The sequence below is a fragment of the Tamandua tetradactyla genome, chromosome 2 (genome assembly GCF_023851605.1).
Source record: "Tamandua tetradactyla isolate mTamTet1 chromosome 2, mTamTet1.pri, whole genome shotgun sequence".
Lineage (NCBI taxonomy): Eukaryota > Metazoa > Chordata > Mammalia > Pilosa > Myrmecophagidae > Tamandua > Tamandua tetradactyla.
Window position 1 is genome coordinate 50130341 of NC_135328.1, and position 23055 is coordinate 50153395.

General features: G+C 39.4%; 1 protein-coding gene and 1 long non-coding RNA gene across 8 annotated transcripts in view; one reads left to right on the top strand and one right to left on the bottom strand.

Annotated features, from left to right (window-relative positions):
* GARNL3 (GTPase activating Rap/RanGAP domain like 3) overlaps window positions 1-23055 on the top strand; it is a 254850-nt gene that overhangs the window by 187159 nt on the left and 44636 nt on the right. For all 7 annotated transcript variants that reach the window (XR_013169397.1, XM_077145391.1, XM_077145397.1 and 4 more), the window contains 10 exons: window positions 1590-1635; window positions 2493-2599; window positions 5920-6035; window positions 7805-7909; window positions 8982-9056; window positions 12250-12361; window positions 16894-16992; window positions 17375-17491; window positions 18088-18263; window positions 19930-20088. Coding sequence is in view for 6 of the 7 variants with exons in the window: in XM_077145391.1 (XP_077001506.1) it covers window positions 1590-1635; window positions 2493-2599; window positions 5920-6035; window positions 7805-7909; window positions 8982-9056; window positions 12250-12361; window positions 16894-16992; window positions 17375-17491; window positions 18088-18263; window positions 19930-20088 (1112 nt within the window). In the remaining variant the exon portion in view is untranslated. The remainder of the gene's footprint in view (window positions 1-1589; window positions 1636-2492; window positions 2600-5919; window positions 6036-7804; window positions 7910-8981; window positions 9057-12249; window positions 12362-16893; window positions 16993-17374; window positions 17492-18087; window positions 18264-19929; window positions 20089-23055) is intronic.
* Window positions 16438-23055, bottom strand: part of LOC143670649 (uncharacterized) — a 42100-nt gene continuing 35482 nt past the window's right edge. The window contains exons 2-3 of the long non-coding RNA XR_013169422.1: window positions 18117-18237; window positions 16438-17561 (exon numbers count right to left, since the gene is read on the bottom strand). This is a non-coding gene — a long non-coding RNA (uncharacterized LOC143670649). The remainder of the gene's footprint in view (window positions 17562-18116; window positions 18238-23055) is intronic.

Here is a 23055-nt window from a genome sequence, read left to right on the forward strand (position 1 = left end):
AGTCTCACAAGCTATTGGCCAGGCTTATTGGACTTAAAATGCCCCTAAAATCAAATGTTATAAATAGGCCAGATTCTTATACCCACTGTTTTAGAATTTTTCCTAACACCATATTTTTCTCTTTCCTTTTTCTACCCATTATAGAAGTGAATGGATTAATTCTCAGAGAATCCTTGACTTCTGAAATACCTTCCCTTTTTTCAGATTATTTGTGAATGAGGATCCGATTTTACAATCCCTGGCCAGCTAGCTTATTTTGCCGTCAAAGTGCAATGATGGAACTAAAGTTCACAACAATTTCTGAATTCATTTCAGCCATACAGGCATGAGGCATGAGACATGAGCATGTCTATCCCAACAGATACCTAACTATGGACTGTTTTTCTGGGTCATGGGCCATGATAGTGAAATGCAAAGTTGGTAGTTCATGATAATAAGTAAAAGACCAGTAATAACCTTTTCCAGAATAAATTCTTGTCTAGTCACTCATGTTCCCTAGAGACTCCAGGAAAAATATTTGAAGGCAGGACCATTGTGGCTCATTACTTTTGAAATTGGTTGCTCTATATACCTTGACTTGTTCATTATAACCTAAGAAGATAACATGTAAGTTTTTAAAATTTGAAAATAGCCAAATTTCACCCATGAGAGAAAGGAAGGAAATGTATGCCATTCACCTTAATTATGATTTTTTTTTTCTGTTCTCTTCTCTGCTTAGTAAGTGATATCTTGCTCTCTTCACTGAGATTTAGAACTAATATTTCCCCCTTCCTGCAAGGAAAACTTCTTCAGACACGATGCTGGAGGGGAAAAGAGGTGACTTTTTAAGTGACTGAGAGGTGGTCATTATTTTTAGAATTTCTCTTCGCTGCAAGTTTTAGATTTGGGGCTTAGCATATGTATTTCTGGAAAGGGACAAGCGGATTGTTAATACGGATTCATTCTGCTGGTGTAGGGATAGAAACATTGTGAAGGATTCATGGTTTTCTAGTTCTAGCTAAGGAAACCTGTGGGTGAGAGATGGTGGGGGGAGGAGAAGGAGTGGGAGAAAGAAAAGCTAGATGGAGATACTGGTACTATTGGCCTGCTCCTACACAAATTCTGCTTAGAGGTTGCCATCAGCTACATTGGTTTGGTTTGTTTTATTTTGTTTATCAAAGTCAGAAGGAAAGAGAGGGAAGGTATACAATAGAGACATTTAAATTGCTTTTCTTTTCAAATATGTGAAATGAAATATGTGACTAATTTCAAAGTAGAATCATGTTTGTATTGCAGTTGCTCTTTCTGCTTTGTTGGCTGCTTAATTGTTTAAAAGCTTTATTTGTATTGCCTTTCTGACAGATTTGGAGATTTAGCCCTTTCCTTAAAGGATGAGCACACAGAGATTGAACCTCATCATGGTGCTCTTGCGAGTCTTCCTGGACTGTCTCTTAAAGAAGTCAGTGTTCTATCCCAACTTAAAAGTGATAGGTGCCCTAGCCACACAAAAGTGCTGGTCTAGAATGATTCTGCACAAGGGATTTTCAAAGCACAGGTTGTTGATTGTGAGCATCAGGCTTGCTAATTAATTTCCTTAACCAGCACCACAGATATTTTTGCCTTAGTGAGGTATGATCAGCAAAACAACAATTACAGGTAGGTAATGACTTCATCTCATTTGCTTCTTCTAATTCTCATGTTTACTTGTTAATTTGACATTAATCTTATGAGATTCTTGATATCCGTATTCTTGTGTGATTTAATATGAGGTGTGCCTTCACCTTACAGAATTTTATTCAAGGCCACCATCTTTTTGGGAAAATTTTGTCCATACAGTCTTGCTCCATGAAATAGACCCAAGGTTTAGGACTAGTTTGAAATTGTATTTTGTTTTACAATGGGAACAAATTTGATATGTTTGAGCATGACTAGAGTATGCCCTTTCCTAGACTGCATCCTCACCTGCTTACCCTTCTGTTCTCAAAAATTAATCTGTTAAAAGGCATTATGATGTTGTGAAAAGAGCATGAACTTTGAGCCAAATAGATTTGGGTTGGAATCCTAACTCTCACTTATTAACTCTGTGAATTTGAAAAAAGTGTTTGTCTTCTCTGAGCCTCAGACCAAATCTCTAAAATGAAAATGCTACTACCCTGGCAATTTTGGTGAGAATCAGGGTTGATCTGAGTGTGTCCGAGGTCTGCGACCTGGTGTCTAATGAGTCCTCAACAGTAGCCATTGCTGTTATTCTTGGGATGCCTGACCTTGTCTAAGGCTTGGTGGGTTGAACCATTGGGCATACAAGCAGACTTGGCCTGTGCCCTAAAGCACACTGACAAAGTTAAAAGGGAGAGCTAGAGGTGCTGGCAGCCCAGAGAAGATACATCTGCTATGGAACTGAATATACCTACCATACTATATAGGCAACTATATAGGCAACAGGACAAATATAGTATCAAAATATTGGTGATCAATAAAGAAAAACAAGTAATTCTGAAATGTTCTCTATGTAGGTTGAAAATATTTTCAGAAGAAAGTGTACCACTCTTTGGCCCACCCTTGCCATCCCCACCAGTGTTTACAGATCACCAGGAATTCAGGGATTTTTTGCTAGTAAAATGTAAGTTTCTATTTTGATATGTTTTTCTAACTTTTTCTACATCAGAATGCATTTTTCCCAGGATGCTATATAAGAAAATATTGTTCAAGCATTCCAAGTATTCTTAATTCTTTACCTGAAACATTTTCAGTGTTCTGGGAGTATTGGTTTCAGCTGTTTTCATCTATACCTTCCCATCTGCCTTGAAGTTTAGCCAGTCACAATACCATGAGGCATCAAACTTTCCTTTCTGTCAAGGGTTCTGATAAGGACATTTCTGAATCTCTGCTGATATATGTATCTGCCTTTGTCAGAGAGTGATATTTAAGTAGGGGAAAGAGTAGTTACAGATACATACTTAGGAATGGATAGAGTTATTAGGGAGCGTGTGTGTGTCAGTATAAGAGAGTGAACGAGAAAATGATGTTTGTGGAACCTGACTGTCCTAGGCTTCACAAGCTGCTGAGTATTAATTTTAACTCCATTGATGACACACAAATGACTCTGAGCCCGATCCTCTGGATTACAAGTGATCCTCTCCCGGAGTATCCCTTGGTTATTATATCTAGAAATCCCAGTCATAGGACTGTCTCATTGGTGATCAAAAACACATCACTCAGGTTCATCCACTGCAGCCTCTTCATGGAAGTTCATTGCTTGCTAGCCATTTGGACCCTGGCAGTAGCACTGCATTCATGTGCTCTCTCTAAAGATTCTGCTTTTCTATCTTTTCACCAGGCAACTCTGGGCATTGCTGCCACTTTACCAGCTGCCCACAGTCTTTGCCTAATGCTGTCACTTTCTCTGCAGTTTAGGGAAAAATGATCCTCTCGTCTCCTCTCCTCTCCTCTGAGTCAGTCTTGGTCATCTGGCCCCAGTAAGGCACTAAAGCCTTCCAAAATTCTTCATGAGCAACTTCTCCATCAGCTTCCAATCTTAATCCTAGTTTCATGAGGGACAAGACTAACTCCTCAGACTAAAGCAAGGAATAGGCCCCATTTTCGTCCCTCCTTTGTCTTATAAAGTCTCCCCACCTTCCTTCACAGGCCTGAATATGATTCCTCCCTCAGTAAGAACAGAAAAGTTCCCCTGTATATCTGTCCATGCAGTTGAGACTTGAAGGGATGAGTGTCACTTAATTCCAGTCACCAAAATTATCCTAGCCAAGCTACTCAATTATTTCTCTTCCTTCTGTAAATACCATCCAATCTCTTGCACAGATTTCCACATGCTTCTAAAACTTCTTGGAGAATACAGAAATGAAGGATGCCTTTGTTGGGGCTTCCTTTGCTTTCCAGATGGGCTACTAGGGCTGTTAGATCACACACTTTAACTTACACCAGGGTCTTTGGGTAATATCTCACCCTGACCCAGAAGTAGCAGAAACTGCTGTCACTTACAAAAAATGATGATTTTGCCTCTTCCTTTCCAATAATTACACTTCTTATTTCAGATGCTAGGATAGAGATCACAAACTCAAAAGCCTTGAGAGACTGGGTCAGGAATATAAGTGAGTGAGATAGCCAAGCATAGAACAGTAAGGAATACTGGATGCTGTGAAAAAACTGGAGAGCATATGCTCTGCTCCATTCAGTTGACATTATTCTGGAACATGAGACCAGTGTTGCCAGATATTCCAATTTTTCAAAATAAGGCAGAAATCTGAAATTGCATTGAAATTGCTTGAGCCTTAAAACTGTGGGGTCCATGTGTTTCAAGAACAGAGAATCAGGTAAAGAACAAGAAACAAATGTGAAACAAAGAGTCAGCAACAGAGAAAGGTGTAGCAGCTAGAAGCCTTTCCAAGCAAAAGCTCTTGGAAACATGGGGCTGAAGAGGTAAGCACTTTTTATACAGTGCCAGTAAGAGAAAAGAACTACTTAAGAGCAGGTAGCTGTTTAACTATGGATTAGTTACAAAATCACTAAACAACACTAAGAACCCAGTTTATAAGTGGAATCCATCAATTTAAATGGAGCTGTCAACAGGGTGAATTGTTTTTTTTCAACAAGAGGCTGGGGGTCAAGTGAAATGTAAGGTTCAATTGATCTAAAGTTAGAAGATTTGAAAGGTCGATATAACAGAACAAGGGGCTGAAGGAACTGAAGGTTTTGGTGAGAGTGCATGCAGTGAACAAGCATGGTGCCAGGAAGAAAAGGAGATCAGGAGAGGTTGATGAACTAAGAGAGTTGATAAAAGCCAAGAGCTCAGAGGTCTTTTTGAATTCCAAAGTAGATTTAGCAGGAGGGAAGGAATAGGGAAGGTGAAAGACTAGATAATGTCCAGGTCAACAAAGACCTTGAACTTTTCCCCTTTAGTCAGCCAAAACAAAACATTTAAAATGGGTTTTTCTAGGATAGTAATGGGAGAAAATCCTCAAACAAAAATTCCCAATCACAAAATTTAGAGAAAATAATAGCCATACGTAGTTTAAATTCCTTAAGAGATGTTTTTCCACAAACAAGCTTAGCTTGCCCCCAGCACATAGATCCTATCTAGGAAATGCCTGTCCCCAGGAAGTTCCATTTTTCAGTCCAGAATACTGTCCTTCCTTTGGTTCCCTGTTTGGGAAAAGTAATAGTTAACATTGATTCTGGACCATGTGCCAAGCACGATACTAACTCTTTATGTGTATTGTCTCATTTAAATTCTTACAACAACCGAAGAAGGAAATACAATTACGCCCATTTTTAAGGTAGAAAACTGAGGCCCCACAAAGATAATTTGCCTAAAATTACACAGCTGGCAGCAGAACTGGGATTTAAACCAATGGCTGTCTTGGCTAAAAGTTCCGATCCTCTATTACATACTTCCTGTTCTGTGCTCTAGTGTGTAACTGGACATTCTACTATTGGCTTGTAGTATTTGTAATACACTAAAACTCAATAAACTGCCATTAGGCCAGAGACCCCCAGTACTCTACTTAAGGTCTAACAGAATGCAGCATCTATATACATAATATCGGTTGATTGGCATTGTGGTAGTTTGGCTCCATATATTGAATGGTTAGATGGTAGGTGCATGAATGCATAGAAGGAGTAGTGGGGGGTAAGTCGATAGTTGGGCATATAACTAAAGAGGTGTTCAGGTAATTAGAAATACCCTTTGCTCAGGAAGCTCACAGTCTATTAGGAAAGTTAAAATAAACATACCTATGGACTGTATGGATCTGATAGAGAAATTTAGAGCATTTTCAGGCATTCTTCCGTAAGAAAGGGTACTATTAATAGTAATATCAGTGTTAGAAAGTAGGTAGCATTCACTGTGAGAAATATCCTTGAGATCATTCTACAATAGTCTGTTAATGTTTGTAATCCCCTTTATAACTTGATTTGCTTTAGTAATTAATGGTGAAAAGGCCACTTTGGAAACCCCAACATTTGCTCAGAAACGACGCCGTACTCTGGATATGTTGATTCGATCTTTGTACCAGGATCTGATGCCAGATTTGCATAAGGTAACCCTGAGTGTATGGTCCTCTTTCCTTCTCATGGGGTCTGAGTTGAGAACATAAGTCCTAGCAATGAGTTCCTGGCTAGAAAAAGTATAGAAGCCACCTTAATCTTAGCAGTTAAGACTACATAGAAGTCACCATGGGCTAGCATTCTTTCCTTTTTAACCATAAAAAGGAGGAATGTTGAGTGTACAAATAATGTGATTTTCTGTTCACTGTGAAAATTAAGGTGTAGACTGGGAAGGCATAGTGTAAATCAACAGTCCCTGGACCTTTGAAGAATGCTGTTTTGGGCGGCTGTCCTTGGTGATACTAACCAGTGTTACCAGTGCCATGGAGCTGGTAGATAAGCAAAAATGAGGCTTGTAAAGAGAGAAGGGGTGCTTTTTGGAGTTTTACTGGCTAACCCCATATTCAGGCACTGAAATAAGCATTTACATTTACTGAAAATCCACTTTGTGCCAGACATATCTTGGGCCCAATTGACCAGACACAGCACCTTCCTTGAAGAACTCAATGCCGAAAGGGGCATATGTGCTTTTTCAATACTTCCAGACTCAGGGTGAAATCACCAGATGTCAGGAACTCTTGAATTCAGAGTAAAACCATCATTGTTTAAAAACATTTTCCTTATTTAACAAAGAATTACACAATAAGTCAGGAGACATACCTAGAATCTATGAACACATAAACTCCAGTAAAAATAATTGCTGATGATGTGTGTAAATAAAAGTAACATCAGGTTTCAGGTGCTTGTCCAAGAGAGATGTGAAATTTCAAAATGAGAGCAGTGACCACCACCATTTTGTAGGCACCCCTTGACTCTGGCTGGTCAGTACACTGTAATTCCTTACAAGGATGGGCCAGACTAACTCCAGGGCCCTAAAGGGCAAGCCATAATCTGTAATCTGTCAGTTCCTTTTTTCCTAAAGTCAGGGAAGGATATAGAGAGGATGCAGAAAGAATACCAAGCATCTAATTCATTGTTACCTTATACAGGCCTTTCCTGACCCCGACCCCCCCAAATACACCGATTTGAAGCCAAGTCTCCCAGTTATGTGCTCTCATAGTCTTCACATATTTTTCCTTCATAGAAATTATCACATCATAATTATGCAATTAGTTACTTAATTTGTCTCATCCATTAGACTCTGCTCCACAAGGACACTGTGTCTACCACGTTTCCAGTATCTGGCAGAGTAGTAAGTGCTCAGTAAATGCTTGCTGATAGAATGAGAATGTTCAATTCTGACTTTGGTTTACAAGGGAACTAACATTGTACTAAGCACTGTGCCAAGCATCTTTATATGCATTACCTCATTTAATCCTCACTACACATCTAAGACAGGTATTAGCCCCATAAAAAAAAAAAAAGAAGAAACTTGCCTAAGATTACCACAGGGCCACAGAGTTGCACAGTTTTAGGTGGCACCACTCTGAGTGCGGTATCCTTGTAACTAGGCAACATAACATGGTGGCCTGGATCACACTGTTAGTAAGTTAGTGAGTAATGGAGCTGCTGATTTGGACTGATTTCAAAGCCCCTGCTCTCAGCCATTACACAGTGCTGGCTCTCCACTTGTTACTTTTTAATCCCTGGCATCTAGCACAGAACCAGTCACATAGTAGGTGCTCCATAAATGCTTATTGAGTGAATCAATACAGAATTTAGAAATAGGACCATTTGGCTAATAGGTTTGTGCACTATAAGAAGCCAGAGGATGAGTCTTGACAAACATTTGTGGAATTCATAACTTGCTTTTCTTTTTTAGAACATGCTTAATAGACGATCTTTTAGTGATGTCTTACCAGAATCACCCAAGTCAGCACGGAAGAAAGAGGAGGCCCGCCAGGCAGAATTTGTTAGAATAGGACAGGTATGTTTTATCCTGAAATTTTTTTTTTTCTTTTGCTGGACATGTAGTTGTGCGTGCCATCCAAACCAGATGGCCCACTTGCAGATAATTTTATGTTTGCATACTCGTATAGGAGCTCTGTAATTTCTCTTAGTACTATTGTGAGTGAGATTTTTGATAACCATGTAGGTATAGTCCTCTGCAGGTATGAGTGAGAGAAAAGCACTCTGCAGAAGAGGGAATGCTACTGACTGGAATCAGAGGCATAGGCCCAATTCTGGGCTCTCTATTATCAGTGGAGTATATCTACTGGCCTGCCTCCTGGTAATTTTCTGAGCCAATTTGGGAAAAGCATCTTGAACTCTTCCCTAGCAAGAGTAACCACAGACTGACAGTAGATCTGACAGGAAATTCAGAAGATCTGAATTTCCACCCTCTTACTTGGAAGTAATCACCTTATTGCAGCCTTATGGAGTGAATCATTCTCCCATTGTCTTGCTCCCATGTGACAGTTGTATTTCTCAGATCTGGGAGGTGACACAGCTTCCTGCCTTGATCCTACATCACAGTGGGAGAAGGAAAAGTAATGTTCTCACCTGAAGGCAGATAGCTAAGCAAGGCAGGTGGAAGAAGGAAAGTTCTGTGCTCCAGGAAAGTTTAGAGGCAAAGATCTTTCTCCCAAAATAGTGCACTTTTACAGACACTCTAAAACATTGCTCCTTGTTTAAAGATACTCTGGCCCTACTTCCAAAGATTCTGACTCATCAAGTTTGGGGAGCGACCTGGGAATCTGTATTTTTTCCAATGGTCTCACGGTTTGGAGATCACTGTACTGATACATTTTATTAATTGAAATGATAGGTTGCATTTGGGGTAATTTGGACAAGGACACTGTATTTAGGGCTTCATTGTATCCAGCTGACTTCATTCTTTATCTCTAATCAATGATAAAGCAGTGTGGGAACCTGAAAACCTTAGACTGAAATTATTCCTGTTGGTTTTTTTTTAATTTCTTTTTCAAATAATAGTTGTTTATCCTGTTGTTCTTTTACTGCATGATAACAAACTTTAAAAGGATCTCTCTTCTGCTAAGGCACTAAAACTGAAATCCATTGTGAGAGGAGATGCCCCATCAAGCTTGGCAGCTTCAGGGATCTATAAAAAAGAGGTGAGTTGATGGTGCTTTCAAGTTGAACGGTCAGTGTACTTTATCTTCAATGAAGTTTTTCAGATTCTTGGAAAGAAGTTTGTTGGGCGGAAGGAAGAAAAGCCTGTCTACTGCAGAGTCTTCAGGGGAAGACCCAGATAAAGTAGAGTAGAGTTTTAGTGAGAGCCTTCTCTTATTTCTGTAGTGTGCACGTGCCTTTGCATGCTTAAGTGGAGCAGAACTGCTGGACCAGGCCTGGTCAGGCAGGCTGCATTCAGCAGTGCTTCTCAAGCTTTATGTGCATACAAATCACCTGGGCATCTTGACCAAATGCGTATTCTGATTCAGTAGGTCTGGACTGGGGTCAAAAGTGCGTTTCTAACAAGCTCTCATGTGATGCCTGTGCTGCTGACCACAGACCACACTTTGAGCAGCAAGCTCTAGAGCAGTGCATCTCAGCCTTTAGCATATATTACAGTCACCCCCAGAATTTCTTGATTCAGTAAGTCTGGGGTTGGGTCTGAGAATTTGCATTTCTAGCAAGTTACCAGGTGATGCTGACGCTGTTGGTCAGAGGACCACAGTTGAGAAACCATTGCTTAACCTATAGTTCACTCAGCCAGCCAAAAAATGCTGTGGCCTATTTACTTCTTGTTTCTACTTCCCATGGAAAAAGATTAGGTGCTAAACAAGAATAGAAGAAGAAAAGTACAAACAAGTTGAAGTATGAACTTACTATACACATGCTTTTATATTGTAAAACCGTAGCCTATATACTTAATAACCTAGTATTGTGTCCATGTTCAGAATATATATAAGTTATTTAAATGGAACAAATTCATAAGCAGCATATCACTAGAGAAGTGTCCATTATAAGAACAAAATAATTATGCATGCATTTATTTTAATGACAAAACTATAGATGATTTGAATTTGAATTGCAGAACCTACATGCTTTAAAATCTGGTTTAAGGAAAACAATGAATTAAAAATATAATTTAAGCTAAGAACCACAGCCAACTTAAGACAAGATTGATGGCAAAGCATCCTTTCCAAAGGTCACAAAAATCCCACTAACAGTTTTCTCATGTGTATAGTAAGAATTTGCGGTGTTGCGAGTACTCTATAAGTACCAAATTCCGGTAAAAATTAACTACATTCTTAATAAAAGGTTCTTAAGTGTATGAAAAACAAAAGTCTGTGGAACTGTAACTTGCTCACCAGTAAACATCAAAGAAAGAGCTTCCTTTTTTTGCATCAGTTCATAGCCTACCAGTGGGCCATGGACCACCTTGAAGAAACACTGCTCTAGAGAACCTCATGAACTACTATGTAGGTGGCTCTACAGAGGCCAGAGTCCCACAGGCTATTCCCAAGAATTTCCCATTTCAAAAGAATTGGGCTTTGTCAGCCTCCTAAGTGTCTATCATTTTATGAGTTGCATTAATGTTCTTAAAGGGAGCCATTGAAGAGTCCTGTGCTTAGGCAGGAAGGCCTGGAGACCACACTTTTGCCCTAAGGAATCTATACCAGGCCCCTTGGTCCAATGCAATGGCAAATGCCTTCAGTCCTCAGACCGGAGCCTGTGTGGGGCCAGATTACTGAGGCTTCATGCACTGACATTCATTGGTTCCTCAGACTTCACTGCATCACTGGTCCCTTTGCAAATCCATGAAAGCAATTGGACCCCCACCCCATGCCCCATTAAAATGTGCAAAGGGGACATATACACAGCATTTTGAATACAATTTCAGGGGTTTCATAGACCTCCTTCAGACCTCAGTGGATCCTTTAAGGGTCTTGGATCTTCTGGATTGAGAAAGCTGTTCTGCATAAATGATCTAAAATGGCATCCTTTTTCAGAGAACATTTGTTATTAAGAGTTGGCCGTCTATCTTGTGTCACCTAATGCTCTGATGTCTGTATATCTTCCGGTTGGCATTCATGTTGGCTTTGCTTTTTTATATCCTCTTGCTATAAGTCACAAACTCAGAATTACCAGAAATCTTTATGAGGAAATACCATTTGAATTAATGACCTGCACTTGTGTAGCCCTTTTGCAGTTTATAAAATGTTTTCACATTCTTTGGGTGATCTTTTCAGAGCAACACAAGCTACATCTTAGCCATTAGAATTTTTTTTTTTGAGCTTTGTGGGTTTCTTAAAGGGAAAGCATGCTTTTCTAAGATAGCAATAATGTAGACAGTATTTGCCCTCAGCCCAGATAACACTCTTGAAGGTGATCCTCAGAGCCTTCACCTCTGCTTTGCGTACGAACACACTTATTCATGCACACACAGATTCTTGTATAGGCCTGGGTGGGATGTATCAGGCCATTGTGTTTAACTGATAGTAAAAGTCTCAACTTGTCTTTCATAGTCTCAAAAACTTCTTTGTCTTTTGAGGCTGAGCCAGATAACATGGAAGGAAGTTAATGATTCTATTGAAAATGTCCAGAATTCTGACATGACTAACAATCCACTCACCAATGGCTTGCCAGCTCCACACATCCACACACAGCACTGAGGCAGTTGTTTGGGGAAGTAAATCTTTAAGCATGAAATGAAAATGAAACTACAACTCAAGGGGAAAGTTCACAGAGTCTGAACATGTCACAGGGAAAGAATGTGAGTGATTTCATTGGCACAGATTGCATTTTATACAAGCAGATGTTATTTTTTTGTTTAAGATTTTGTAGGCTTAAATGGGTCAAAAAACATTTCATGTTAAGACAGTATCAACCTCTTACATTATGTATGGTTTAATAATTTTTGCTGAATCAGCAACACAGGAATCTATCTTATAGATTTATGGGGGACTTCCTTTTATGATAAATTCCTTTTAATATGAATTCTCCAAAAAGTATGCACCAGTTAGTCCAATTTCCTGATGTTCAAGGAAAAGTTTTGCTTTGAGAAGGTTACCAACACTTTGATTTCCCCCAAGGAACATTATAACAATATAGAGCCAGGTCATGGTGCCAGAAATATGTGAATTCATTCTTGTCCTGTTGCATGCATATTTGAAAGACTTTTCTTCTTAAGAAAGGTTACTGAGTCCAGATCCCATTTCACTACCAGAGTTTGGAATGACTCTACTCCCACTGGGTTATCTGTGTTACTGTTTCAGGCACTGTACTATACATTTCCATTTGATCTGCGGCAGTGTATTTTCTCTGGTGCACTTATTTTCCGATGCTTGTATTGCCTCGCAGCCTTGGGAGCCCCAGTGTTTCTGCAGTAATTTCCCTCACGAAGCCGTGTGTGCAGATCCCTGGGGCCAGGCCTTGCTGGTTTCCACTGATGCTGGCGTCTTGCTAGTGGATGGTTAGTGAGTAGCTGTTCCTACAAATGTCTTTATTTGTGTAACTTGTAGAATTTCTAAGATGGGTACCACCAACCAATTCTCTTTAGACCATAAATGTGTCTTCAGCAGTGAGGTTAGCAAAATGTCATTTTTTTTCAAAATTTACCCCTTGTTTTCAGAACAAGCAGAGAGATTGTATTCTGAACCAAGCAAGCTAGTGGGTGAGCCTAGTGATAGTTCTTCCCTTCCCCAAATCTCTGATTATGCTGTAGAAATCAAATGACCTGCAGAAATCAAATGATCTTTTTTTGCAGAGCTCATTTTTCTTCAATACTTATCATGATTCCAACATTTTACCTTAAGGACATATTGTTACTTAAGGCCACTGTCTCAGACATGTTCTCTCTTGAAGGCTTTTTTTAATCCTGATTCAAAAATTACCAGGTATCCAAAGCAAGCGATAAGTATCTTAGAAAATCCATTTTTGATCATTAATAGGAAAAAAAATGATTTTGCCAGGGAAACAGATTTCAACTTATGAAATCCAAATTTCTGACAGACAGGTGGGTCAACCTGCTGGGGAGATAGTTCCCTGTCACCACATATCAAGCATACTGTAGAGGAAGTTCAACTCCAACTGGGATTTTAATCTTGAGGACTGTGTCACCCCTTCTAGCAGGAAGGCCCTTTGGATTATTCCATATTCCTAATGAATAATAAAGAGATTAAAAACTAACAATGAGTCTTCTCCTTGGGGCTTCAGAGGCATAGCGTCAGCATCGTCCACAGCCATCTCCCAGACCGCACAGAAGCAACGCTGCCCAGTCCCTGGTTACCATTGTGATCTTTTATGAGAATACTGAAGCCACTGCTGTGAGAGTGACATAATGGCTAAAACTCTGCAGCATCCTCCTGCCCTTTGACAATGACCTTTACTCCTCTGAGACTCTTACCTGCTATGCCCTGGGCAATGTGCTAGACACCTCTTGTAGTATGATGAAAGAGATGGATGGTGCTCTATAATGGAATTATTTCTGACATTATCTGTTATTTTTATTTATAACTGTGTCCATAACAAAATTGCATACATAACTATGTTAATAAAAGGCAGATGATTCAAAATCTATAAATTCAGAATTTAAATGAAATGTTTAATTTTTTTAAATACAAAGCAATTAGAGTGGCTTTGTTGGAAAAATTACCTAACCTCTCTGAACCTCAGGTGTCTCTAAAGTGTGAGTAGTTTTTAGTGCCTGAGAAATAGATCATATTAAAAACTAATGATGAAGTAAATAAAGTAGGGATGACAATAACTACCAACAGGAGATTGTGGGGATTAAATAAAGTTGCCTACATTAAGTGCTTAAAACAGTGTATGGCCCATTGTAATACCTTATTAAATGGCAGCTGTTGTTTTTACTATATCTCTATGAACTTGCTAAAAAGTGACAAAATCTTTAGAGTACAACCAATAAAAGAATTTTTTAAAATTCTTAAACAAAAATAGACCCTAGAGTTTTAGTCTAGTCTCTTAGTTTATAGATGAAGAATCTGAAGCCTAAAAAACTGATATGACTTACATGAGATCACACAGCTGATTAGTGGCCCATCTGGAACTAAACCTAGATGTGATTCTTAGTCCTGAGTTCTTTCCACTAAGCCAACTACATTTTATTAAATTCTACAAAACTCTACCAATGTTGTTGTCTATATGCTAAATAGACTTCCAAAAATATAGTCCTGGGCAAATAATTGTGAAAAGAATTGTGATTAAAAGAATGTTAAATTTGCACAGTGCAACTATGGCTCAGTGGCAGAATTTCAACCTGCCATGCCAGAGACCCGGGTTCGATTCCCAGTGTCTGCCTAATGCAAAAAAAAAAAAAAAAAGAATGTTAAATTCTGCCTGCCTTCCTTTTTAGGAAAGAGAGAATATGCTTCATATTATTTGTAAGTCTGGCTTAAAACAGAAGAAAGTTCTATCTGTGTTGCTTCTTTTTGTTGTTGTTTTAATTTAAAATCCAAACCAAGATTACCAACTTGCTTTCTGAAATTTTCATCTTGGTGCATCCAAAATTGAATGGCTATATAAGGATTATTCTGATTTATCAGAAAAAATATTTTCTTCTACATTTGAAGGCAGTCTTATATAGGTGGTAGCTTTGTGCACCCACCAGCTTAGATTACTCTGATTATTTTTCCATGTTCTGATTATGCAGTGATGCTTGCCTGTTTGCTTTTGCTGAAAATGAGACTAACCCTAAGGCTCTCTTTGTATTCCTTGGTCTGCTTTTAAGCCATAATTCTCTTGTTATTTCTTTGTTTATCTTTTTCTTATCTACACTTAAATCATATTATGAATTTTTCCGTGAGTGAATCTCCCCATTTCATTTCAAGCTAATTCTACTCTATCCCATTAGCTTCTGCTTAATTTAATTAGACTTACCTACTCCATAGTCTACTCCTTTCAAGGTCATTTTTAAAATCAAGATCCTTTGTATTCCAAGTGTAACAAAACTTACTTTGAAGGCAGACAAAATAGTGATTCAGTATGTAATAACCATTTGTTTTGGTTTTAAAGTAATAGAAGGGCAGTTTCTAAAAGATGATCAGTTTCTTCATAAGGAGATTACAAGAAGGAAAAAATGCTAGGAAACAATCATGAGGATCCACATGTCATTTTCTCAAATCCATACCTCTTCCTCCTCCTTCCTGTGCTGTATATAAAAAATATTCAGCCATCTGAGAAAGATTTGATGGAGAATAGATGCTAATTTACTCTATATACAGTTTGGCAGCTCTATAATAAATATACTTCTCTGTAAATTTAAAGTGAAGTGCTTCTGTCACTTACTAATTTTTTATAGTACTGTTGCTTCTGTGGATGCACTATCAATCCCTGGGGAGGTAGTGCTGCTTTTATTCTGTAGCACTGTTTAAGAACATAGGCTTTGTCCTTGCACAGACCTGGGTTCCATAGGCTTGAGATGTGACCTCAGACAAGTTATTAACACCTCTGAGCCTCAGGTTGCTCATTTGTGAAATGGGAATATTAAAAATTTCTACATAATAGAGTCATTGGAACATACAAATTAATAACATGTGAAACATTTAGCATTATGGTCTGGCGCATGTGAGCCCTCAGCCTATATTAGCTGCTGTTGCTGTTATTGTTATCCCACAAAATGAAATAATCATATTTTGCCAAATAAGATAATGAGTACTAGAGTGTTCATGTATTTTGAAAAAATAAGACTTCCCCAGCAGAAATACAAAGACCCTGAGAATTTATTTCTTTTTGTGAAGTTCTGGGGTGGAGAAGGGAAAGTGGTTAATAGGTTATCATAAAATTTACACTTGTCCCAATAATTAAGGGGAACCAGAGACAAACCCAGTGTTGAACAGAGCTGTGCTCTGATAAATTCAGAGTCCTCATTGTTCAGCTGTAGAAATAGGAGACCCCTCCCCACTGAGAGTATCATAAATGCTGAAGTCAGAAGGTCTTGTCCCTTCTGGGCACCATCCATGGATGGATGAATTTCCAGTCAGACTTAGGTTTCTAGAAGAGGCAAGATCCTCAGTGTCCCTTGCACTTAAACTATAACTAGACAAACAAATCCAAACCTATAGCAGAACACTTGAAGACCAAAGTGTGGCTCAAGAATGAGAGAGTCAACTCTCCTGCTTACAATGTCTCCACCATCTACTCTGCTCCAATACTGCATCAAGCTCAGAACAGATCTTTTGCTTATGGAGCCGCCTTAATAAATCTTTTATCCCCCCATGTTCTGGAATCCTCTGGGAGCAAAGTAATTGCTCCCAATTTAAGACCCCAGTAAGTAAGCTTAAAAACAAAACCTAAGTGTAACTACAATATCTTTAATCATCTGTTTACCTGAAATCTTCCTGAGCATTTCCACTTACATTTGCGCTTTTTTTTTTTCTGTTATTTGAGCAATTTAATTGATATTTTCTCCTAGACCAATTTACTTATTTTTGCCTGAAGAAGAGATTTCCTATTCCTACACGGAGAAATATTTACAGGCAAACTAATATTGATACAGACATAGGATATGTCAGTATACTATCTATTTTAAATACAGAAAGTTTTGATTTTGCTTTCTTGTAAAGTACGCATAATGACCTAAGATGTAATACAGTTCCAAATATTGCATAAAAATAAGAAAATATTTAAGATGAATAGCTGATCCTATTCTTTTTCTCACCTATTGTCCAGTTATTTGGTGAAAATTGAGATTGAGAGGTATTGCTTTTTCTTTGGTGAACATTGAGAATAATATAGTTTACATGCCCTCGCTGCTATGCTCACTGTATAGAGTTCTGACTGTCTTTGGGAAGGAAATATCAGTACTTCTCCCTGAGTTGAAAAGAGATTAATACTTTGACTTTATTGCATAGATCTTATGAAAGTTCTAGAAGCAACCTCCTTCCTTCCCTAGAGAGACCTGGGGTTCTAAAGCTACCTACAGACACATTTTATAGGCTCTAGAAAAAAGCATGGACATGGTTACAGTGTTGGTTTCCTTTTCAGATGACCTTCCTTCAGTGCCAGTGTTTGACAGAACTCTGCCTGTGAAGCAGATGCATGTGCTTGAGACTCTGGACCTTCTGATTCTCAGAGCAGACAAAGGTGGTATTCCCCTTCTGTGTGGCATGCCCTAGGATGTAGGAAAGCATGTAGCTTTCTGCAGTGGACACTGAGGGTCACGTGGGTCTGACTCCATAGGCTGTACCAACTGTATCTTTTCCTGATGCCCAGTGGTCAGAGGCCTTTGGTGACCCATTTATTCTCTGGTGAGTGAGAATGAGGGTGAGAAGAGTGGCTGGAGGTGTGGGGGTCATCTTCAATTGCATTATTAGGTAAAGGTGTTGTGGGGTTTCTCCCGAATTCTAAGACATCACTAATAATCATGATTCCTCTAGCAATAGTTTTCCCACACAATCTGCCCTTTCAAGTCTTCTAGGCCACTTTAACATCTTCATCTCCTCTTCAATCTTTTTTATCTCACCAGGAAAAGATGCCCGCCTCTTTGTCTTCAGGCTAAGCACTGTGCAAAAGGGCATTGAGGGGAACCAGACTGTGAAGAGCAAGTATGACAGCAGAGAAAATAAGCTTGAGAAAACAAAAGGTAACTTGATTCTTCATATTTCAGTGGTTTCTATTCATTTAGTTTTTCTTCTTAGTCTTCCCGTGTTTTACTAGAAATAAAAACGAGTAGGAATTTATCTTACTTGTTTGTTTTTACTTGGAAATATCACAAAAATTGCCTCAGTATTTCCTTACAAGGATCTTGAAAGATAGAAAAACATGTTGAAGACTAGAGGAAGTTCGGGTCTTGCCTAACAAGTTTTAGAATGAGCTAAGCACCATTAGCAAAAATCTGTGAGTAAAGAGATTTTTACAGACTTTGGTTCCTGAAACTCTGATTACCCTCAGTTTAATCATATCAAATAGAAGCTATGAGGCCTAGGTCACAAACTCTAGAATATAGAGAATATGATTTTCTTAGTTTTTCTGTAACTCAACCTAATTTTTATTTCAAACCCTCCTTCTGCCTGGTGGCAGAAACATTCTTATTTAATTCATGGTCCTTTCATCCCACCCCCCACCCCACCCCCATTCTCTGGATTATGCTTAATTTCCAAGGTTTTTGGGTATTATCAAGACCTTGGGACTTACAAACCCTTTTGTCATGTGCTCAATATAATTTATTTCTCTTCCCAGGCTGTCACTTGTATGCCATTAATACTCACCATACCGGAGAACTGAGGATAGTTGTTGCAATTCGGAATAAACTGCTTCTGATCACAAGGAAACATAACAAGCCAAGTGGGGTAACCAACATCTCATTATTATCTCCCCTCTCAGAGTCACCTGTTGAAGAATTCCAGTATATCAGGGTAGGTTTTCTCTTCAAATCACTTCTCTCATGACCAGGGTGTCATAAGGCAGACTCTCCTACACCTAGAGTTTGTCATCCACTGGGGTGTCCCAATGTTTGGTAACCAAACTTGGAAACCCTCTCCTCTGTGCCCTTTTAGTTTCCCCCAGAAGACTAAGACAAACAGGGCTTTTCCCTACTCTGTCCAGTGCATCATTCCAATGAATACTTACGGGTGTTGTTCTAGGCACTAGGGATATAGGTACATGTCTCTCTCATAGAGATTGAAGTATAACAGAAATAAGCTTATAAATATATGATGGCAGGCAGACATAAGTATTTAGGACAAGAATAAAGTAAGGTAGGGGAACAAAGAATAATAGAAAGGTGTCTATTTTAGAAAGGGTACTCTGGGAAGCCTTCTGTAAGAAGGTTACCACTGAGCAGAGACAAAATGAAATATGAGAACGAGTGATGAGTATTTCTGGACAAAGGGAATTCCAGGTAGGAAGAACAGCAAGTCAAGGGCTCTGAGGCCTTGTTTGAAACACAGTCAAGAAGCTGGAGTGGCTGGAACACAGTGAGTATGCAATGAGCCAGAGGGTATTGGAACCAGATTCTTTCCAGCTCTGAAGGCCTGAAGGCCATTGCAAGGATTTTGGCTTCGACTGAATGAGGTGGGAAGCCATTGCAGCTTTGAGACAAAGACGTATATGTTTTAAAAAGCTGATTGGCTACTGTGTGGAGGAGAGCATGAGGATAATGCAAGATACTAGCAAGAGATGGTGGTGACTTTGGTAGAGTGGCGGTGAAGAATCAGTCGGCTTAGTCAGTAGGATTTGCTGACAGATTGAGGTAGTGCCTTGGAGAGAAACCTCCTCAACGGTCTTGAAACAGGGTTGATCTTCTCTCTTGCCACCTAATATCTTTTTTAAAACTCTGATATACTAAGGTGTGAAATATGTCAAACAGTGACCCCTAAGGTAGAGTCTGTCTATAGGTGAACTGAGAAATAGTTTTTGTTTAGCGTTAAAGCCTCCTGAATTTAATCTATCAATTTATGCTGATATTCAATCTGGGGGAACAGAACAGCATAACATGAGCTTTGAAATCAGATTTCCTGAGTTCACATCTTGGCTCTACCACATATAAACAGTGTGACATTAGGCAAATCACTTGACCTTTGACCATCAGTTTTCTCATCTGCAAAATAGAATAATCTGTTCACCATCCTTACTTCATAAGGTTGTTATAAGGAATCATTGTGAACTGTGCCTGGTACATGACAAGAGCTCAACAAGGTTACCAGTTACTATTATTACTATTCTTATTATCATTATTATAAAATCACAGGGCAAAGCCAGACTATCTAAGGGCTAAAATGGAGTGCACTGTTTGTATCAATTTTATAAACTTGTTTTCTGGTCTCTACGCTTTCCAGTGGACAGAGGTCTGAGTCTTGAGGACAAGTCATGGAAGGGAGAATTCTGATGTTGATTCTGAGGGAGATTCTCACTTTCCCAGCCATGCTTCCTGCAGGTGTAGGTCTCTGCAGGAGCCTGGGGAGGGTGATACTCCTCTGGTTGGAAGCCAGGGAGGATGCTGTGCTGGGCAGTAGGAGGTTGACAGGAAGATGGCTGCTTTGTGTCCTAACCCCTTTCTCTTGTGTCTCATCAATCACATAGGAGATCTGTCTATCTGACTCTCCTGTGGTGATGACCTTAGTGGATGGGCCAACCGAAGAGAGTGACAATCTCATCTGTGTAGCTTATCGACACCAGTTTGATGTGGTGAATGAGAGCACAGGGGAGGCCTTCAGGCTGCACCACGTGGAGGCCAACAGGGTAAGTTGGCAGTTAAAAAGTACAAGGAGAATCAAAAAAGATTTAGGGTTTGTTGTGATTTCTAACTTTGTGATGCCCTGATTAGGATTTCTCTAAAATTATATCCTATTTATCCTATCATTATTATGTGATATACTATTTAGGCAAAATTATGAATCTGCCATTTTTATAGGTCAAATGGTTCAATAATGTAACTGTCCCATTGCCCCAATCAGTTTTTCCAGATCTCATCCTGCCTTTCCATCCATCTGGAAAAAAAAAGAGAGAGAGAGAAGCTAAGTAAAAAGAATATTTGTTTGGTGATTCATACTGGGAGAAAGTACAAAATAAAAAGAATATTTGTTTGGTGATTAATATTGAGAGTAACTTTGGAGCAGAAGATTATTCTCCATGTCCCTGCAGATTCACACCCTGGGGACTGGATGGCCTGGTGCTTGTGGAAGGTATAGCATCACTCTCTAGCCTCTTAGAGGCCCACTAGGAAAGGAAGAAGGGGTAAAACACCATTAGAGAGATCAGCACTAAGGGTCTGTATACCCTGGCCTGAGCTGTACAGAGAACAATCATGTCCTAGTTTTGGACAGAATCTAGGACTCACAACAGGTGCACAGGTGGTTCAGTGGTAGAATGCTCACCTTCCATACAGGAGACCCATGTTTGATTCCCAGACCATCACCCACCCCCCCCCCTCCGCCCCCAAAAAAGAATCTCAGGCTCACCCGAAACTGCACTGAAGCCTTACAGGTGACTGTTCCGGGGTTTGAACATTAAGTGTTCGTTAACATTAACAGTAACATTAACATTCATTGAACATTTAGTTCACCAAAGGGTAGTGTACTCTCAACATCCAGTGACCTGGTAGGCTGTCACTGGAGACATTTTCAGTGCTGATATTAGCTGTTCACAGAGCTCTCCATCCCCTTTATCTCTGTGAAACAGGGTGAGACCTGCTGACACCTGAGCCACTTTAAGTTTGCATAGTGCAGGGCCAGCGTCCTGGCTTAGGCTCCAAGGATGCAGCAGAATGGAGAAGTGACCACCAGAAAGTTCCTAGGGAGGACTTCCAAACCAATAGGCTTCCCCCAGTCATGTTCAGCTAAGTCAAAGACACTGCAGAATTCATTCCAAATATGCTTATAAGAAATAAAAAATACAATTTTGTATTAGTACATGCTCTACAAAAATATTCATTAAAATTGCTAACTAATGTATTAAGAAGGCTAACACCTAATTAGAGCAAGATTTTAAGAAATAGACAAATCAGAAAAAGAAAAATCTAGAGATAATTAAGCCTTTATCTTCAACTGTTATTACTCACAGATTCATCTGTGATTTCTCTTATACATATTCGTGGTGCCCAAACTTGTCTGAACATGGAAATCACTAGAAAAGCTTTTTAAAAAAATGCTAATGCTTATATCCCACCCCAGAGATTTAATTAGTTTTGTGTGTGGCATGGGCTTTGGAACGTGTAAATGTTCCCCAAGAGATTCTAATGTGTCCCGACCCGCAGGACAGTCAACGGGGTCCGCCACCTGCTGAGGGAAGAATGGCTATGGGACAGAGAGACGCAAGAAGGACAGCAAGACAGGATTCTGATCAAGCTGCAAATTGTATTAAGCAAGCCGGGTGTATATATACCAACTTGGGGAGGGAAGTAGGGTTTGTGGAGCATTATGATAGGAGGGAGTTCGCACCGGCAGGAAGGGTTAGTTAGATGATTGGTGGCGCTTATTGTCAGAGGTAAAAAGGGGCAGAACAGACTCTTGGCGGGAACCTATTTCCGTGAAGAACCTTGTTGTAATATGTAGGTGCTATTGCATCAGCCGGGGTGGCCATGTTGGCTTAATCGCCATCTTAGGTTAGCCTCTGGTCCCCAACACTAGTGTTTGGACAGGCTTGGGAACCACTCATATATGTTGCTTCTCAACCCTGCCTATAATCACCTGGATGGCCTTTAAAGAGACCATGGCTCTGTCCCCATCCCAGATCCATTGAATCAAAATTTCTGAGTGTGTGGAACCGATTTATGGTTAAGTCCCCCTAAGTGATGCTAATATGGAGCTAGTAGATCCCGTCTCTCCTGGAACTCCTCATTTAAAGCTGAGGAGGAATGCCCGTCTACATCCCAGGAGCTGCTGACTGTCAGTTGCCTAGATTGGCACTGGATCTTATATTGCTTCCATCATGCCTACTTCTGAGGAGGATAAGGCCATTTGTCCTTTTAAAAGTTTTTGCCTTTTTCTTGCTTTTCAATACTCTGTGTGATCAGCCAAAAGAGCCAGAAAAATTGTAGTTCAGTCCTTTCCTTGGCAACTGACTTTCTAAGACTAAACTGAGAAAAAGCACTTTCTCAGTTTTTTTCATATGGTAATTATTATTATTGATGTATACATAATATCCTGATAATTCGTTGGACTGTTTATGGATTTTCTTTTCTCTTGTGATTTGTGAAGGCCCAGGAAAAATTGGGTTAAAAATGGTTTTTCTGTTGACTTTGTTTTGTTTGTTTTCCTGAAAGCTGTGGAGGAACAGTTCTAAATTCTTCTATCTTTCTTCAGTGTGCTTTTTTAAATAAAAATAAAATGTTTTTCTGTAAGAGAAAATGTTTTGTTAAAAAACAACAGCAACAAAAAGAAAAAACCCTCAAATGGATTCCAGTGGATCAGTGTGCTTGACACCTCCTTTAGTAAATTAGCAGCTGATGAGTGTTTCCTGAGTGTGAAAACTCAGTCAGACAGTTACTCCTCTTTGCAAGGAATTTAATGTCTAATTGGGGAGCCAAGCCATAGAAAAATGAAAAAGTAATAAACAATATGTTTTATAATCACTAGCCAGAAACAGACTCTGTGGGAACGGGACAAATTTTTTGCAAAAATGTTCCTATGTAGCACAGGCACCAAGTGCAGTGGAGGCAGGAAAGAGTTTGACACAGCCTGAAGTCATTGGAGATTTTAGCCGAACTCA